The sequence below is a fragment of the Pelophylax lessonae genome (assembly GCF_965119305.1).
Source record: "Pelophylax lessonae genome assembly, chromosome: 3".
NCBI lineage: Eukaryota > Metazoa > Chordata > Amphibia > Anura > Ranidae > Pelophylax > Pelophylax lessonae.
In genome coordinates, this window is record NC_138770.1 from 308,187,441 (window position 1) to 308,204,788 (window position 17,348).

Sequence of the window (17,348 nt, forward strand, 5' to 3'; positions counted from 1 at the left end):
CATTGCGGCGGACAGATCGGACCCTTGACTGACATTTTTGACACTTTTGGGGGTACCAGTGACATTACTGCAGTAATCAGTGCTATATATGTGCACTGTTACTGTAAAAATGACACTGGCAGTGAAGGGGTTAATTTTATTGGAGAGGGAGGGGTTAATGTATGCCTGGTGCTTACTGACGTGTGGGGGGGGGGGAGGTTACTGTGTGAGACAGGGACAGATCGGATGTACAGCTATGCTGAACACTCCGATCTGTCACTGAGGAGATCCGCCCGCTCTGTTTACACAGGCGGGCGGATCTCCAAACTGGATTCCCCGACGATCGGGGCAGAGTAGCGGCGATCGCCGCTGCTCCTCCCCTGGCCCGACTCCCGCTGTGAATGAAAATAGCGGGAGCGCGCCTACAGGGGGAGGAGTCTGGCGACGTAGGTCTACGTCGTCAGACGGGATCGTGCCACTTTGCCGCAGTAGTACTCCAGTACATAGTGGTAAAGTGGTTAAAGGTTTTGGGAATCGTACCCTCGATACCAAAAATAGGTGGTTTAGCTTTGGTTTTATTGCCTAGCAAGCCTCAAGTTAATATGGCCAGTGGCCGTGTCAGTATACATGGCCACTGTGAAAACTATATAGCCTGTCTCTTTTTGCAGGCAATGGCTCTACCAAATGCAACTTATTCATGTGGATGGGGCTGTGCCAGATGCACGAGCCAAACGCTTGGCTTGTGTTTGTGGCATGGTATTCCCATTCAAAATCCCCCTTCAAATGGAAAAAAAGAAAAACAGGCATTCAGGAGGTCGCAGTTTTGTCTTCTGCATGCTTGGCAGCCACTACTCTTATCACTCTGTGAGCAACGATCCACTGCAGATCACTATTCAGGGGACAATAGAGACTGTTACTCTTCTAAATGACCCCTTAAAGTGGAAGTAGGGGATAAACCTATCTAATCTTAAACCTGCTTTCCTACCCGCATTCTATGTCCTATACAAACTACCCTGTAGAGAAAGATGTGTATACTTAACCTATTCTAATGGCGTTATGGGTCCGGTCACATGATTGGCTCCCATTGCCGGCTTTAGTGGAGAGGAGGGACAACCAACAGAAGCCCCATGGTAAGTCTATGGGTGATGTCACCAGTCAGGCATTGTAGCCATTGTTACTGCTCTCTCCTCTCCCCTGAAGCTGGCACTGGGAGCTGATCATGTGACTGGAGCGCCCTTAGAATAGGTACATTTACACATTTTGTTTTCTACAGAATAGTTAGTATAGGTCTTAGTGTAGGAGCAGGTTTATGGTTCGATCGGTTTAGCCAGGACTTCCATTGTAAGCAAGTACTACTTCCAGGTGCTAGGTTTTCACTTTTGATTGGCTGGCAGGGGAATGATGTCATTTCTGTGCGTGCTCAGAGGTGTTAATTCATCCTGGCAATGAAGTGTGCCAAGAATGTTTATTCTATACATTCTTAACACGACTGCAAATAGGCAGGTACATTTTTTATATTGCAGATAACAATAGACACGTAGCATGTCTATTCTGCAATAAGGGACACGCCCGCTTGTCGTTTATTTTGTTCAACAGTAGGCGTACTCTTGAGCCATGGTTTGTCTCTTCTCAGACAGAGAAGTGTATGAACTCTGATTCCTACTCCTACATAATAGAGGAACACATACAGCCAAATTATAGTTGTGTTACATTAGCTGGGTACATAAGCAGTGTTTACTAGAGTTCTCTTGTTATGTTATTGTATGTGGGTAGTACACCTGTGCTATAATTATGGTTTTGTGTTGCAGACTGAAAGATGATGACAGCGGGGATCATGATCAGAATGAGGAGAACAGCACACAGAAAGACAGTGAGAAGGAAAAGAATGACAAGGACAAGATTCAGAACTCCTCTAGGAAGAAGGTGGGGGAGCCAGATTTATTTATTTATTACTATGTAAGCAGCATCTCTGAGATTGCTTATGCAGGGTCTTAATAGTAAAGGTGGAGGTATTGGTAGTACCCAGCTGAACATCATCTTATGTAGATTTTGTAATCCTACAATGGAAACAACCTGTCAAAGATTTCTGGTTATCATATAGGCCAGTGTTTCTCAACTCCGGTCCTCAGGGCACACTAACAGGCCAGATTTTAAGTATTACCTTGGGGAGATGCAGACTAGAATACTGCAACCACTGAGCAGCAAATGCTATCACCTGTGATGTATTTCAGTTTTCTTGCAAACCTGGCCTGTGGTGTGCCCTGAGGACCTGAGTTGAGAAACACTGATATAGGCCAGTGGTTCTCAACTCCGGTCCTCGGGACCCACCAACAGGCCAGGTTTGCAAGATAACTAAATTACATCACAGGTGATCTCATTTGCTGCTCAGTGATTGCAGTATTCTAGTCTGCATCCCCCAAGGTAATACTTAAAATCTGGCCTGTTAGTGGGTCCCGAGGACCGGAATTGAGAACCACTGATATAGGCAACACCTTTTACTTTCCACTGGTTTTTCCACAGGAGGACCTTAGTGATATATTTTATAGAAATGCTAACGATTTAAACCTGCATTCTCAAAATTCCTTTTGTTTAATCTTTGCTGGAAGAGATCTGACCTTGCTACTTCATTCCAGTATCAGCCTGTAAAAATGGCAAAACACATGAACCCTATCACAGTCAGACCAGTTTTTTGCACACGTTTAAAAAATAATTTTAGGCCTGAAGATTACATAAAACTCCCAAACATTGTTTTCTGAAAGCAGACATCCTAGAGAATACACAAAATTACCGCAAAGGTAAATTTTTGGGTAAAACAGAAAAGACAATCTAAACATGGTACCCAACATGTCAAACCTTAAATTTGTGTGCGCCCGACAAACTTTAGTACTCTGGTTTCCATAGGTGATGCTTTAAAAGCCCCCTTATAGGTCATCAGTTTAGCGTTCCAAAGGAGGTCTGGTGCTAGAATTATTGCTCTCATTCCGTCGTGCAAAGCGATATGTGACGTGCATTGCAATCAATGTTTTTAGGTGTAGGTGCCCACATGCGTTTTATGTTTGTACGTGCATATTTTTGGGGGTGGAGATTTTATGTGCTTGGGTGTAATTTTTTTTTTTTTTTTTTTTTTTACAATTAAGAATACAGTAAATCCTTGGATTGCGAGCATAATTCGTTCCGGAGGCATGCTTATAATCCAAAGCACTCTTATATCAAAGCGAATTTCCCCATAAGAAATAATGGAAACTCAGATGATTCGTTCCACAACCATTTATTCATAAGTCCTTCAGTTTATAGTCCATATAAAAAGATTATAGCATTGCGATAGGTTATGTAACTATAAAATTTCCATCCACAAATGGCGCTTCCACAAGGGGATTAGAAGCAAAATCCAGCAGGAGCTACAGAGTATCAAAGAGAAGAGAGGCGCCTCTAAGTGTAGCAATATGGTTACATTTAATGAAGGTACAACATTTAGCAACTCACATGGTTGATAAATAAAACAGGCACATCTAAGTATGCAGGCATCCGGGGTAAAGCTGTCCACATAGACTATCTTCTGCACCACCGGGTGCCAGTCTGTAATCCTGACTGGGAAGACCACCCTGCAGTAAAGCGATCTGAAAGCGAGGGGCAGCATGGAAGGGATGACGTAGATGGCGGTGCGGAGAATGGTCTATGTGGACAGCTTTAGCCTGGATGCCTGCATCCTTAGATGTGCCTGTTCCAATCATAAACCATGTGAGTTGCTAAATGTTGTGCCTTCATTAAATTTAATCATATTGCTACACTTCGTAGCGCCTCTCTTCTCTTTTATACTCAGCTGTGACTTGAGGCTACTTGTATATCAAGACATCGCTTGTATATCAAGTCAAAATTTATTTGAAAATTTTGCTTGTCTTGCAAAGCGCTCTTAAACCAAGTTACTCTCAAACCAAGGTTTTACTGTGTATGTATGTATGTATGTATGTATGTATGTATGTATGTATGTATGTATGTATATATATATATATATATATATATATATATATATATATATATATATATATATATATATATATATATATATATATATATATATATATATATATATATATATATATATATATATATAATTTTTTTATAACATAGAGGACAAAGTCCCCTATGTGTTGATTTTTTTTTTTTTTTTTTTTTTTTTGGTGACTGGTTCTTTTTAAAGAGACATCCAGGGTCTAAAAGACCCTGCATGTCTCCTATGTGCTCCACTGAATATAATGCAATGCACATTACACTGCATTACATCCTTTCAGGGCCTTGATGGCAAGGGAAAACTGTCAACGTGGACCCAGAAGTGATGTCACACGTAACTTCCGGGTCAACAGGAAGAGCAGGTGTGTGTGTCCGCTCTCCTCCTTTTACCCATGCAGCGCCTGCTATGCCGGTCCTGGGTCTGCAGATGGGCAAATGGAGCCTGGGGTGTGTGCAACATTCCGGCAGCAGCCTAGGCGCCAGGATGAAATTTCTTGTTTCCATTGCAACCTGACGTCTGGGGTTTCTCGAGCCCTTTTCCAAACTATAATACACTTTCCACTCATGCTCACATTTGTTTATTACAGGTACTTGTATAGCGCCATCAATTTACGCAGCACTTGCACATACCTATTATACATTCACATCAGTCCCTGCCCTCAGGGAGCCTGCAGTCTAAGATCCCTAACTCACAATTATACACATACTAGGGCTAGTTTAGACCGGAGCCAATTAACCTACCAGCATGTCTTTGGAATGTGGAAGGAAACCGGGGTACCCGGAGGAAACCCAAGCAAGCACAGGGAGAACATCTGCCCCTCTCTCTCAAGGAGCTTTCAGTCTAAGGTCCCTAACTCTCATTCATACACATACTAGGTCCAGTTCCAAACATGTCACCCTCCATAGTGCTCAATCCCCCATGTGCCAAAGCCCCTATACCCCAGCAACCTATGACATGACATGTGATTTTTTTTTTTTTGTTTTTTGTTTCTGATCACTACTGCTTTTTTAATTTTTTGTACTATAAACGAAAAAAAGAGCATACATTTTGAAAACCAAAAAACATTTTCTACATTCTGTTATAAAACATATCCTATAAAAGAAATTGTAAAAATCTGATTTCTTTATACATTTAGGCCAAAATGTATTCTGCATGTCTTTGGTAAAAAAAAAAATATATCCCAATAGGTATAAATTGGTTTGCGTGAAAGATTATAGCATCTACAAACTGAGATATAGATTATATATATATATATATATATATATATATATATATATATATATATATATATATATATTGGAATTTTTTTATTTATTTTTTACAAGTAATGATCAGTGACTTGTATAGCAGGGTGGCAGGCAGTCTGACCACTGACACTTTGTGGAAATTGGCTATCTGCCACTGAATTCTCCTGTAACACTAATACAGTGAACAGTGCTAATAATATACATTGTCACTGTCCTAATGACACTGGCTGGGAAGGGGTTAACATCTGGGGTAATCAAATGGTAAATGTGTGGACCATGTGGTGCTTTTACTAAGGGATGTGCCGGTTTTTATTCCCTGTTTTGCAGGGAAACAAAACCGGCACATCGTCGCTGTCACTAGAGCTTTGTGGTGTTTTCAAATACAAAGCTCTCTCCTGTCACTAGCACCAACAATCGGCGGGTCTCGGCCATAAATCATTGGGGAGGTGGTTGGCATGTGCTGGAGCCAGTGACAGAGGCAATCGTTCTACTTGAATTATTTATGTATTTATTATACATATTTACAGTGGGTATAGAAAAGAATCACCCAGCTGTATTTACTCAGTGCAACTTATAACATCCAAGTGAAAGATAGAACTCCATGTCAGATAAAATAATAAAAAAACAAATTACTGAGTTGGAAACAAGATAACACCCTTGTTGAACCACCTTTTGCTTTGATTATAGCCTTTAGTCTGTTGGGATATGTCTCTACTAACTTTGCACATCTACACTTAGCAATATTTGTCCACTCTTCTTTTTTTTTTTTTTGCAGAAGTTCAGTTAAATTTGATGGTGACCTTTTGTGGACTGCAGTCCTCAAGTCATTCCACAGATTTTTGATGGGGGTTTAAGTCTGGGCTCTGACTAGGCCATGCAAGGACATTCACCTTTTCTTCTTCAACCATTGTGTGGTCATTTTTGCTGTGTACTTTGGGTCATTGTCATGTAGGAAAGTAAACTTTCTTCCCCTTGACAACTTTTTGGCAGAGGGCAGCCAATAAGAATTTGATGGTTATTTGCCCTATCACTTTTTTTTTCTACTGTCCTGACAAGTGCTCCAGTACCTGCTGCAGGGAAACACACCAATAACAGGATATTACCACCTCCATGCTCTACTGTAGGCATGGTGTTTATTGGATTTCCACCAGACATATTGTTTGGCATTGAGACCAAATCATTCACTTTTAGTCTCATCTGACCTTAACACGTTTTTACATGTGGCCTCAGAATCTTCAAGGTGTGTTTTGACAAAGCTCAGTCGTGACTGCATGGTGCCCTCTCCTGAGGAGTGTCTTTTCTTGCAACCCTTCCATACAAGCCACATTTGTGGAGAATTTGTGATAGTGTCACATGCACACAATGACCCAACTCTGTTATAAATTCCTGCAACTCCTTCAGAGTTGCTGTAGGCCTCTTGGTAGCTTCTCTGACCAGTTTCCCCCTGGCTCTTTTTCATCCAGTTTGGAGAAACGTCCTGATCCGCAGAGGTTTGGTGTTGTACCAAATATCTTCCAATTCTTAATAATAGACTTCACTGTGCTTCTAGGCATTGGTAAAGCCTTTAAAATTTTATGTATCAATCTCCTGACTTGTGCCTGTCCACAGCTTTATCCGGGGGTTCTTTTGACAGTGCCTTGTCACCCTTAGTTGTTTGCTACACCTATTTTGAGTTTACGTGTAGTTATTAGGAGAGGTTGATCCTTTTACCAACTCAGTGATTCGGTTTTTGCTTTTTCTGACATATCAGTGTTAAAACTTTCACTTGGATGTTATAAGTTGCGCAGCTGGATAAAACAAAAACTGTGTCCATCTTCATTTCAGGCTGCAAAGACACAAAATGTGATTATTTTAAAGGGCGGGGGTTAATTATTTTCTATACCCACTGTATATAGCAGAAACAATTCATGCAGTACTTTACATATTGTACATTCACATCAATCTCTGCCCTCGAGGAGCTTACACTTTATGGTCTCTACCTCGCATGCATGCATACACATACTAGGACCAACTTAGACAGACAGGACTTAACCTACCAGAATGCCTTTTGGAGTGTGGGAGGAATTCTGAGTAAACCCATTTAAGTACAGGGAGAACGTGCAAATGATAAAACTGTAGTCTGTGGTAGATGATGATGTACTATGTTTGAGAGAGGACTAACCTTTTAAATCGGTTTAATTCATTGTTTTGCAGACCGTAGTGCCAGGTCCAGCAGAGCACCCTTTACAATGCAATTACACATTCTGGTATTCTCGCAGGACACCAGGTAGACCAACCAGCTCTCAGAGCTATGAACAGAACATCAAGCAAATCGGTACCTTTGCCTCTGTGAGTTCATGCTGGACTTATTGATGATTACTTGCTGTATGATTGATCAGTTAGCTAGATCTAAAGTCCATTTTTGACCAAGTCATAGCCCGTCTTCTCACCAGAACACTTGTTAATTTGATCTGCATTGTGATGTCATCTTGTGAGTGGTGTGGTGGGGTTTTTTTTTTTTTTTTGGTTTTGTTCTTTTTATGACCGCTTCGTTTCAATTTAATTGACTGGAAAATTGCAGATTATCGCACCTGAAAATGCTTGACAAATCATCGGGTATAGACAGGTAGACAGGACTTTGTTGTTTTTTGTTTTGTTTGTTTTTTTTTTTTTTTTGTTTACAGCGGGCATGTTGCCATAAAACTTTAGAATTGTGTGGACAAGGCAAAAAATAGCTTCCTTTAGAATTTATTGATAACAATGTGCCATGATGCAGTGTGCTGTAAAAGTCATACATTTTGCATTTTAAATAAGTTGATTGCATCAAATATTAACGTATACAGTACTTCTTTTTTTTTTTTTTTTTTCTTGTGTGATCAGTTTAGGGGCCTATTTAGATATGCGGCCATGTAAAAGCAGCTAAACTGATCACACCAAAAAAGTATATGTACACATGCCCACGCAGGCCGTAGCAAAAAAATGTGATTCCCTTATCCCACTTGGCGGGCAGTACTGCTGCTGAATTCAACCTTATTGAATGAACAGGAACATGCTACAATTGTGTGCAATTCATGCAGTTGCAATGTAGGGCAGTGAGGGAGTGACATATCGCCTGTCAAAGGCCCTCTAAAAAATGGGATTCACCACAGATGGGGACTGCAAGGGCTGCTGCCCATCAGAACAAGCCCCTGGAAAAAAAAAGTCTCTTTCGTTTATTGATAGACACAGCTCCTGATACTTCTTAACCATTGGGTTATACTGCCCCCTACAGGAGTAGGACACTTATGGGCAGTCCCAGGGGGGTATACACCCTCACTCAGCTATAGGCACTCAGTTTTTTTTCTGCCTAGTCAGGTCCTGGAATTTTGTTTTCCTTTTTAAATAGATTTTTTCCTAGCTTTGTTATTTTGTTCTGTGAGAATTTACTATCAACTGTCGGACTGGGCGACGGACTGGATGATCTACATCCAGAGGGTCCCCCCCGTCTGGCAAGCGAGCGAGCGCAGGCCTCAGCTCCGCACTAGGTCAGCCGCAACATAGCCCCACTGGACAGGGGCTGGCCTGCGAGTTAAACGTCTTGCGTGGGCGCATACCACCTGGCCGCGGCCTAAGTCCCAGCGTTCTTCCTGGCTGACAGCCACCCACATCCCGATGGAGCGATGGTCTGTCAGCAGTGCCTACCCTGTTCCTTGTATGGTAAGTAGCTGTTCCCCCTTCTACTCCTGGAGGGTTTTGGGGATGGATGTGGAAATTTAGTAATCACTGTTGGTCCTCAGGCCCCCCCCCCCCTCCCTGGTAGGTGAGGTTGTGAACTGGCTTGTTTGGAGTTGCTGGTGCACAACGGGGGGGGGGGGGTTAAGCAGGGTTCCCCTGCTACCCTGGGGGTTGGTGACTAGGGCAGAGATGTCCTCAGGGCTCCCTGCTGCAGTTGTTGTGCTGGGGGAGCAGATGGTTTTACATTCCAGGGTCAGCACCTCACCTGGCCGGATCCGGGCCCAAATTGAGGCCGCGGCTTTGCAGCCTACTGGTCGGGAGCTATGTGGGGTGGGCCAAGTGAGGTGGTCCAGTAGGTGGTCTATTCGTGCACCCTGGGTCGGTGGCCTTCCCCGGATATGTTTTTCCGGGTGACCTTAGTAATATAGCATCCACCGACCTCCCCTGCCTCATCTGTCCATCAGATCCTGAATCTGTTTCGGCCGCCGCGGGCACGAGTCACCCAACCCCATAAGAGCAAAATGCACCCTAAGCGTTTTGCTATGCGATCTCCTTCTAAGGATTCCCTGCTTAAAAAGTTTACGGTCCCACCTGTAGTGGACTCGCCGGTTTCCAGGTTAAATAATGCTACCTTACTTCTGGTTGAGGAATCTTTTGGCCTGCCATCTGTACTATTGCCCTGGTGTTGCAAATTCTGAAGAGTGGGCTAAACTGTTACGCCGGGACCTGGAGGGGAAACTGCTTCCCCCTGCCTTTTCACAGCTGGCAGATCAGTTAAACTGTAGCACCTGGATCATCTCTGATGCCTCTTTGGATGCGGCTCCTTTGATTTTAGGCTGTCTGTATCAGCACTGGTCCTTTGGCGTCTTATCTGGCTGACAATGCTGGTCTGCAGACCTGACTTCTAACAAGGCCTTATGTGATCTCCCCTTTTGTGGGGGATCGCCGGTTTGGAGCTTCCTTGGATGACATCATTAGTAGACGTGGGCCATTCTTCTCGGCTCATAAGAGACCTTTTTTCGTCCCTCAAGGATCAAGGGATAAAAGTCCTTCAGGGCTTCCACCGGAGGTTCCAAGACTACCTGGTCTGGCAAGCCATGAGGGGCTCTTCCAGACATGCCGACATGGCTTCCTCTGCATTAAGGGGCGCCCTCACCCGTGTCTGGGGTGGGGGGATGTCTTTGCTGATTTCCGGATCCGTGGACCTCCCTGGTACAGGTCAAGTGGGTCCACGAAGTCTTTGGGTCCTGCTACAAAATCAAGTTTCGGTCTTTTCCTCCAGAAAGGTTCTTTCCTTCAAACCTGCACTGGTCCCCAGATCGTTTATGGTGTCACTTTGGGACAGTGCAAGACTTGTTACTTCATGGTGTAATTGTTCCAGCTTCATAATGTTTTCAGGGGTTTAACTCAAACCTGTTTACAGTTCCCTGGAAGGAAGGTAAGGTACATCGAATTCTGGACCTCAAGGCGCTAAACTGCCTTGTGCGGATACAGAAGTTCCCAATGAAGTCCATCCGTGCAGTAGTGGTGTCCCTTAATCTGGGTGATTTTCTCGCTTCTGTCAACATCAAGGATGCCTACCCTCACATTCCAATATGTGTCGGTCACGAGCGCTTCCTCCGCTTTGCTGTGGGCGAGGAGCATTATCCGTTTGCAACGTTTTTACCTTTTTGGTCTTCCCTCCGCTCCTCGGGTCTTCACAAAGGGTTGGCCCCCGGTGCTAGCATTGTTGCGTCAGCGGGGGATCACAGTACTGGGGTACCTGGACGTTCTTCTTTTTTGCCAGCAGAGTCTCCCAACGGCTCTGATGGGCGCCTTGGAGATTGTGCTGCAATCTCTGAGGGGATTGGATTACAAACCTTCAGAAGTCTGCTCTGGTTCCGTCCTTAAAACTGGACTATCTGGGTGGATTCAGCCTCAGCCAGAGTGTTGCTTCCTCCTATAAAAACTCCATAAATTGCAGGGGACAATTCAGCTTCTGTTGTCCAGCAGATGGTCATCCCTCCGGGCTTGCATGCGAGTGCTGGGTCTGATGGTGTCTACCTTCGAGTCGGTTATGTTTGCACAGTTCCACACGAGTTATCTGCAAAAAGATTCTGGTGAAATGGGACAAGAATCCAGTCTCAAGAGGTGGCTTTGTTCTCCAGCACTTTGACAGGAAAATCCTTCTCCCCCTGTACTGGGCAGTTGTCACCACGAATGGCAGCCTGTCTGGCTGGGGAGGTGTCCTTGGCATAGCTTGTGCTCAGGGAGTCTGGACTCGGGAAGTCCAGACTGCCGATCAATGTACTGGAGCTCCGAGTGATCAGTCTTTTTGTCTGGATCATTGGACAATTCGTCTTCAGGGGTGTCCGGTACGAATTCAATCTGACAATCTGTAAATCACCATGGGGGCACAAGAAGTGTCCTGGCAGATTTGGAAGTAGCCAGCATTCTAGGGTGGGCAGAACGATTGTTCCAGCCCTATCTGCTGTACACATTCCATGGAAGGTACAGAGATTTTCAGGCATGGTTTTGGGATACTCTAGCAGACGCATTAGTGGCTCCTTGGCGTCTGTATCGTCTGATTTTATGCCTTGCCCCCCCCCCCCCCCTCAAATTTCTGCAAAGACTCCTGTGCAGGATCAAGGCAGCAAGAGATTCCAGTTTTTTTTCTAGTGGCTCCAGACTGGCCTCGCCAGTCTTGGTACGCAGATCTGGTAAGGCTGGTCGCCAATGCTCCTTGGAGACTTCCTCTCAGGGAAGATCTGCTGTCCCAAGGGCCAGTCTTCCATCCTGCTTTACAGTCGCTGGTTTAATAGCTTGGCTGTTGAAAGCCGGGTGCTGAAGGGTAGAGGTTTGTCTGAATCAGTGATTCCTACGCTGTCAAAGGTTAGAAAATCTACCTCTAGGAAGATTTACCATCGTACTTGGAAGACGTACGTTGCGTGGTGTGCATCTTTTTGGCTTCTCCCTCGCTCCTTTTCGGTGGCTCAGATCTTGGCTTTCCTCCAACGGGGGTTGCGCAGCGCCTGGCCTTGGGTACCATCAAGGGCCAGCTTTCCTTGGGGCTTATTTTTTATCCAGGGAGCTCGACACTTGGTTCCTCTTGTGCAGGCTCCATTACCGCCGTGGGTCCTCAAATTAGTGTTGTCAGTTATCCAGAAATCTCCCTTTGAAAATATCGGGAGGTTCCGCTGCTTACGTTGTCCCAGAAGGTGGCCTTTTTGATGGCTATTACGTCTGCATGCAGGGTGTCTGAGCTGGCGGCGTTGTCTTGTCATTTACCTTACCTGTTTGTTTACAGAGCTAAGGTGGTTCTTCGTCCCTGTCCGTTGTTCCTTCCAAAGGTCGTCTCTGATTTCCATTTGAATCAAGACATTGTGTTGCTTTCCCAATGTCCCAGGCCTAAACATCCTAAGGAAATTGCTCTGCATTCCTTGGATGTGGTTCTGGCAACCTGGCAGCTACAGAGCCTTTAGGGAGTCAGACTCACTATTTGTACTCACGGTTGGACCTCAAAGGGTTGGCGGGTTCTGCTGCGACCATTTCCAGATGGATCAGACAGTGATTCAGGCCTAATCAATAAGGGGTGAGGTTCCTCCTTTCCCTGTTAAGGCACACTCTACTTGGGTGCTTAGTGCCTCCTGGGCCTTCCATCATCGGGCATCAGTGATGCAGGTTTGCAGGCGGCCATCTAGTCGTCTGTGCACAATTTTACAAAGTTTTGTAAAATGGATGTGTTGGCATTTGCAGGTGCTTCCTTTTGGCCTTAAGGTTTTTCAGGCTGCTGTTTTGAGGACCTGGTTCTCTTTTGAGGGTGTATTTTTTTTTTTTTTTTTTTTTTTCTTTCATTTGAGCTCCAGTTGTTATGGTTGATCTCCATGTTACCTGGTTGGCTATGGTTAGCCTTGGGATTTTTTTCCCTGCTGTTTTTTCCCACCCCTCATATTTAACACTGCTTTGGGACGCCCCAATGGTTACGAAGAATCAGGAGCCGTGTCAGTCAATGAACGAAGGAGAAAATGGGATTTTTGACTTGCCGTTAAATCTGTTTCTCTGATGTTCATTGACGGACATAGCACCCACCCCTCTGTGGAGTTGGCTTTCTTTTGCTTGTAACAAAACGGAGTGCCTAATAGCAGAGTGTGGGTGTATACCCCCTGGGACTGCCCATAGGCATAGTCAAGCTTTTTCCTGCCTAGTGTCCTACTCCTGTAGGGGGCAGTATAACCCAGTGGTTAGGAAGAATCAGGAGCTGTGTCCATCAATGAAAATCAGAGAAATGAATTTTATGGTAAGCCAAAAATCCAATTTTTTTTCAATCATTCATTGTGCAGGGACTTGCTGTAAGGCTTTCCTAGTTACATTTTACTAAACTGTGTATAATTAGTTTATATCACAAGCAGACATCAGTATGTCAGGATGTCCTTTCGTCTATAATTTAATCTATGTTCAGGAACAATAAATGTGTCCCCAGTAATAATTATGCAGAATTTGAGTTTATAGCAAGTAGTTAGTAGAGAAAAATAAACCATAATATTCATATTAATTGAAAAGGAGATCTTGAGAATATTTGATGTATGTCTTGTTTGCATTTGATTCTTGGATTATAACCTAAAATAATTTAGTAAAAGCAGGATTAGTTGACAGTGCTGCCTTTCCCATCATAGGTGGAGCAGTTCTGGAGGTTCTACAGTCATATGGTACGACCTGGGGAATTGACAGGGCACAGTGACTTTCACCTTTTTAAGGAAGGGATCAAGCCAATGTGGGAGGTAAGATATTTCATGATGATAATCAAGGGACTGTATTCTGCACTGAAACTCCAGCTAAAGCTAGTTTTTATTGCACATGGTGGGGAATGTTAGAACTTCTGTTTTTTTATTTATTTATTTTTTGTGTTCTTGTTTGAAAGATTTCCACTTTCTTGTTCTGTCAACAGTGATCCCGGGAGAGGAAGTTAGAGCAAATATCTCCAGTGAAAAAACAAAAAATATAAAAATAAATAGAGTGGGGAAAACTAGAACCTCTGTCATGTTTTTAATTACTGTCTTTATCCCTGCTGGCAAAATTTACTTCATTTTCTGGAACAGGAAGGGCCTGTGTGGATGGGCTTTTGTTGGGCTCAGAACTTCTTTTCCACATACAAGTGTGTGAGCATGCTGAAGCAGGTCAACTTCTCCTGTGACACATTCTGAATGATCAGTAGGGATGCAAACTGAGACCAAAGACATGCTGCATTTGTGCATTGAACCGGTTTACACAGACCTGAATTGAGTAAATCTTTGCAGTAAGCACACACAGTAATAAAAACTTGTAAGTGGTTCTGACACTTTCGCACTCCTATTGAAAAATCATAAAAGTTTTGGTGCGGTTCCACTTTTATTGATGGTTTCTTTATTATTATTACATCAATAGCATTGAAATGTGGATTGTAAGGCCACATGCACACTAGGTATCTAGCCACGAGTGTCCAATCCTGGCATTTGTGTGCCCAGGTAGCACAGGTGTCGCGTTCAGCCGTGCTATTAGCATCTTGTCAATGTCTGTGACGAGCTGAAATATGCTGTGGCTAAACTCTGTACCAATGGTACTCAGGGACATATATATCTCTCAATGGATAGGGCCCTAAACGCAAGTACCACTCCTCAGTGCTCTGTCCAGCCCAAATCAGCTTCACCTTGTTTGTCTGTCATGCACTTTGACAGGCTGCAGACAGCAGGGCTGGAGTCTCCACCTGTGCCTGCTAGGTGCACGAAAATACCTGTGATAGAAGAAACACAGGTTAGATTGTCTAAAAGTGCAAAATCCACAAAAACATCTTGGTGATCTATTATTATTACAACAAGAAACGCAATAGCACACATTTACCACCTCCAGCACAGACTTTACTTCACTTTTGAATTTCAATATCGTAATTTTCCTTTTTTTCCCCTTGCCCCGTTTTTGATTACAGAAACATTCATAACATTACTAATAACTGCATTTGTTTTACATAAAGTTTTTGGGAATAGTATTAGTGCCGGTTCACACTACTCCGACTTGTCAGGTGACTTGGTCGCCTGACAAGTAGCTCCCAATGCTGTGCAATGGAACCGTTCTAATCAGAGCGACTCAAGTCGCTCCGACTTAGAAAGGTTCCTGCACTATTTTTTGACGAAGTCGGAGCGACTTGCATTGACTTGTATTATGAGAAGTCGTTTGCAAGCCGCGATGAAGTCGCGCTGCACGAGGGAACTTCAAAGTTGCCCGAAGTCGGGGACAACTTTGAGTCGGATTAGTGTGAACCGGCTCTTACACCGTCTTCAGTGGTGCTGGACAAAAACATTGACAAGTGACAGTTGCTTCTCCATGTGTGTAAATGTTAGCAAGGTAAATGCATGAATTATATGTATTACAACAGTTGCCTGTCTCATTGGATATATTCTTTGCTTTCTGTGTAGGATGATGCAAACAAGAATGGTGGAAAGTGGATAATTCGCCTTCGTAAAGGTCTAGCATCTCGGTGCTGGGAGAATCTTATCTTAGCCATGCTAGGAGAACAGTTCATGGTTGGGGAGGAGATCTGTGGAGCTGTGGTCTCTGTTCGCTTTCAGGTGCGTCTACTGGAAGTATACACCAAATACCCAAATTTCTCGACATTTGTATTCTTCTTCTCATTAACCACTTAAGGTCTGCCCTATAGCAATTTTACTGCTATAGGGTGGCACCTGTGCGCCTGGATCACAGAGATATATGTATGTATGTATATATGTATGTATGTGATCCGACCCTTCTGGGTAGGGGGCAGATCACTTCCACTGTGATTACACACAGCTGAAGCGGGTGCATGTTACCCTATGTCCTCTGGCACCTGCTAAACATTGGGCAGAGAGACAGAACTGCAATATGCCTTTGTAAACAAGGCAAATAGTCGTTTTGACAGGAGGGAAGGGATGAAATTTGTGTCCCTGCAAAGAAGGGAATAAACTCCATCTTGTCCCCTAAGTAAAAGCACCTCCCACAGTATAGTAACACTGGCTAGACACAGTTAACCCTTTGATCGCCCCTGATGTGAACTCCTTTCCAGCCAGTGTCATTAGTATAGTGACAGTGCATATTTTTTAGCACTGATTAGTGTCAATGGTCCCCAAAAAGTGTCAGTGTCAGAATGTCTGCCACAAAATCGCAGTCCCGCTATAAGTCGCTGATTGCCGCCATTGCTAGTTTGAAAAAATTCCTATAGTTTGTAGACACTATAACTTGTGCAAACCAATCAATATATGCTTATTGGGATATTTTTATCAAAAATTTGTAGCAGAATACATATTGGCCTAAATTTATGAAGACATTTTTTGATTGATAATTTAAAAAAAAAAAAAAAATCTTTTTTTTCTTTTTTTCGTTTTTTATAGTGCAAAAAGTAAACACAGAAGTGATCAAATACCACCAAAATAAAGCTCTATTTGTGGGGAAAAAGGACATACATTTTATTTTGGGTACAGTGTTGCATGTCTGAGCAATTATCAGTTAACGTAATGCAGTGCCGTATTGTAAAAAAGAGCCTGGTCATGAAGGGGGGTAAATCTTCCTGAAGCCAAGTGGTTAACGCCACAAGATTTCAGAAAACTGAATTAATCAGGGATTTTTGGTTCATATATTGCAATACGTGTTCATGCTGGCCAGCTGCATGAAGTAATTCCTCTCTGGTAAGTCCCTACATTACTCTGTAAAATGCCATTTACTTGCTTGATTATAGCATAGAGTACTTTGGTGAACATATAGTACCATTAATGGGCAGGCGGACCGTTTGAGGAGAGTAACCGACCCAGGTCAGGATTTTATATCGTGCATTGTATTGTTATTATATGGGAAGTGAAAGTGAATCTGGGCCTATTCTGACCCCTGGTAGCATGATGGTGTAGGTTGCCTTTCTGTGTTTTGAACACCCATAGTTTTAAAGTGGTTGTAAACCCTTACATATACCCAGTAAAGGGACTATCACCCAGGTGATACACAGAGAAATAGATAGATGAACAAATATGTTGTATCTATCTGCTGTCTTCTCTTCTCTACATCTGTGCAAAGTCTGGAATTGATAAGCTTGTCTGAGCTGTCAGAAAAAAGGGGGTGGAAAGCTGAAGTTACACTTCGCAGAGCTCAGTGAGGAGAGCTTTGAGAGCTGATTGGAGAGAAGTCACACACCCGTTCACACTGTGCACAGGAACAATGCTGAGGCTGTCACTCTGTTGGAGATCCCTACCCTCTCACTTGTTTTCTCCTTGTGTCAGTAAAACTTGTCAGAAGTGATTCATGCAGCAGACCGAAATGGCACTTGGTGCCTTTTTGAAAATAACAAAAATAAATCTATTGACTGCCCTAACAACCAGGCCACACAAATCAAACAAGACATCAGAACTAGGCAACCAGGACAACTCCATGGCTAATATACAGAATTT

The 17,348-nt window shown here is 43.4% G+C and overlaps 1 protein-coding gene across 2 annotated transcripts in view; it reads left to right on the forward strand.

The window, feature by feature from the left end:
- The window catches only part of EIF4E2 (eukaryotic translation initiation factor 4E family member 2), a 55,210-nt gene that overhangs the window by 14,290 nt on the left and 23,572 nt on the right, over positions 1-17,348 (forward strand). For both annotated transcript variants that reach the window (XM_082248897.1, XM_082248898.1), the window contains exons 2-5: positions 1,788-1,902; positions 7,429-7,563; positions 13,581-13,685; positions 15,354-15,506. In XM_082248897.1, coding sequence (XP_082105023.1) covers positions 1,788-1,902; positions 7,429-7,563; positions 13,581-13,685; positions 15,354-15,506 — 508 coding nt within the window. The remainder of the gene's footprint in view (positions 1-1,787; positions 1,903-7,428; positions 7,564-13,580; positions 13,686-15,353; positions 15,507-17,348) is intronic.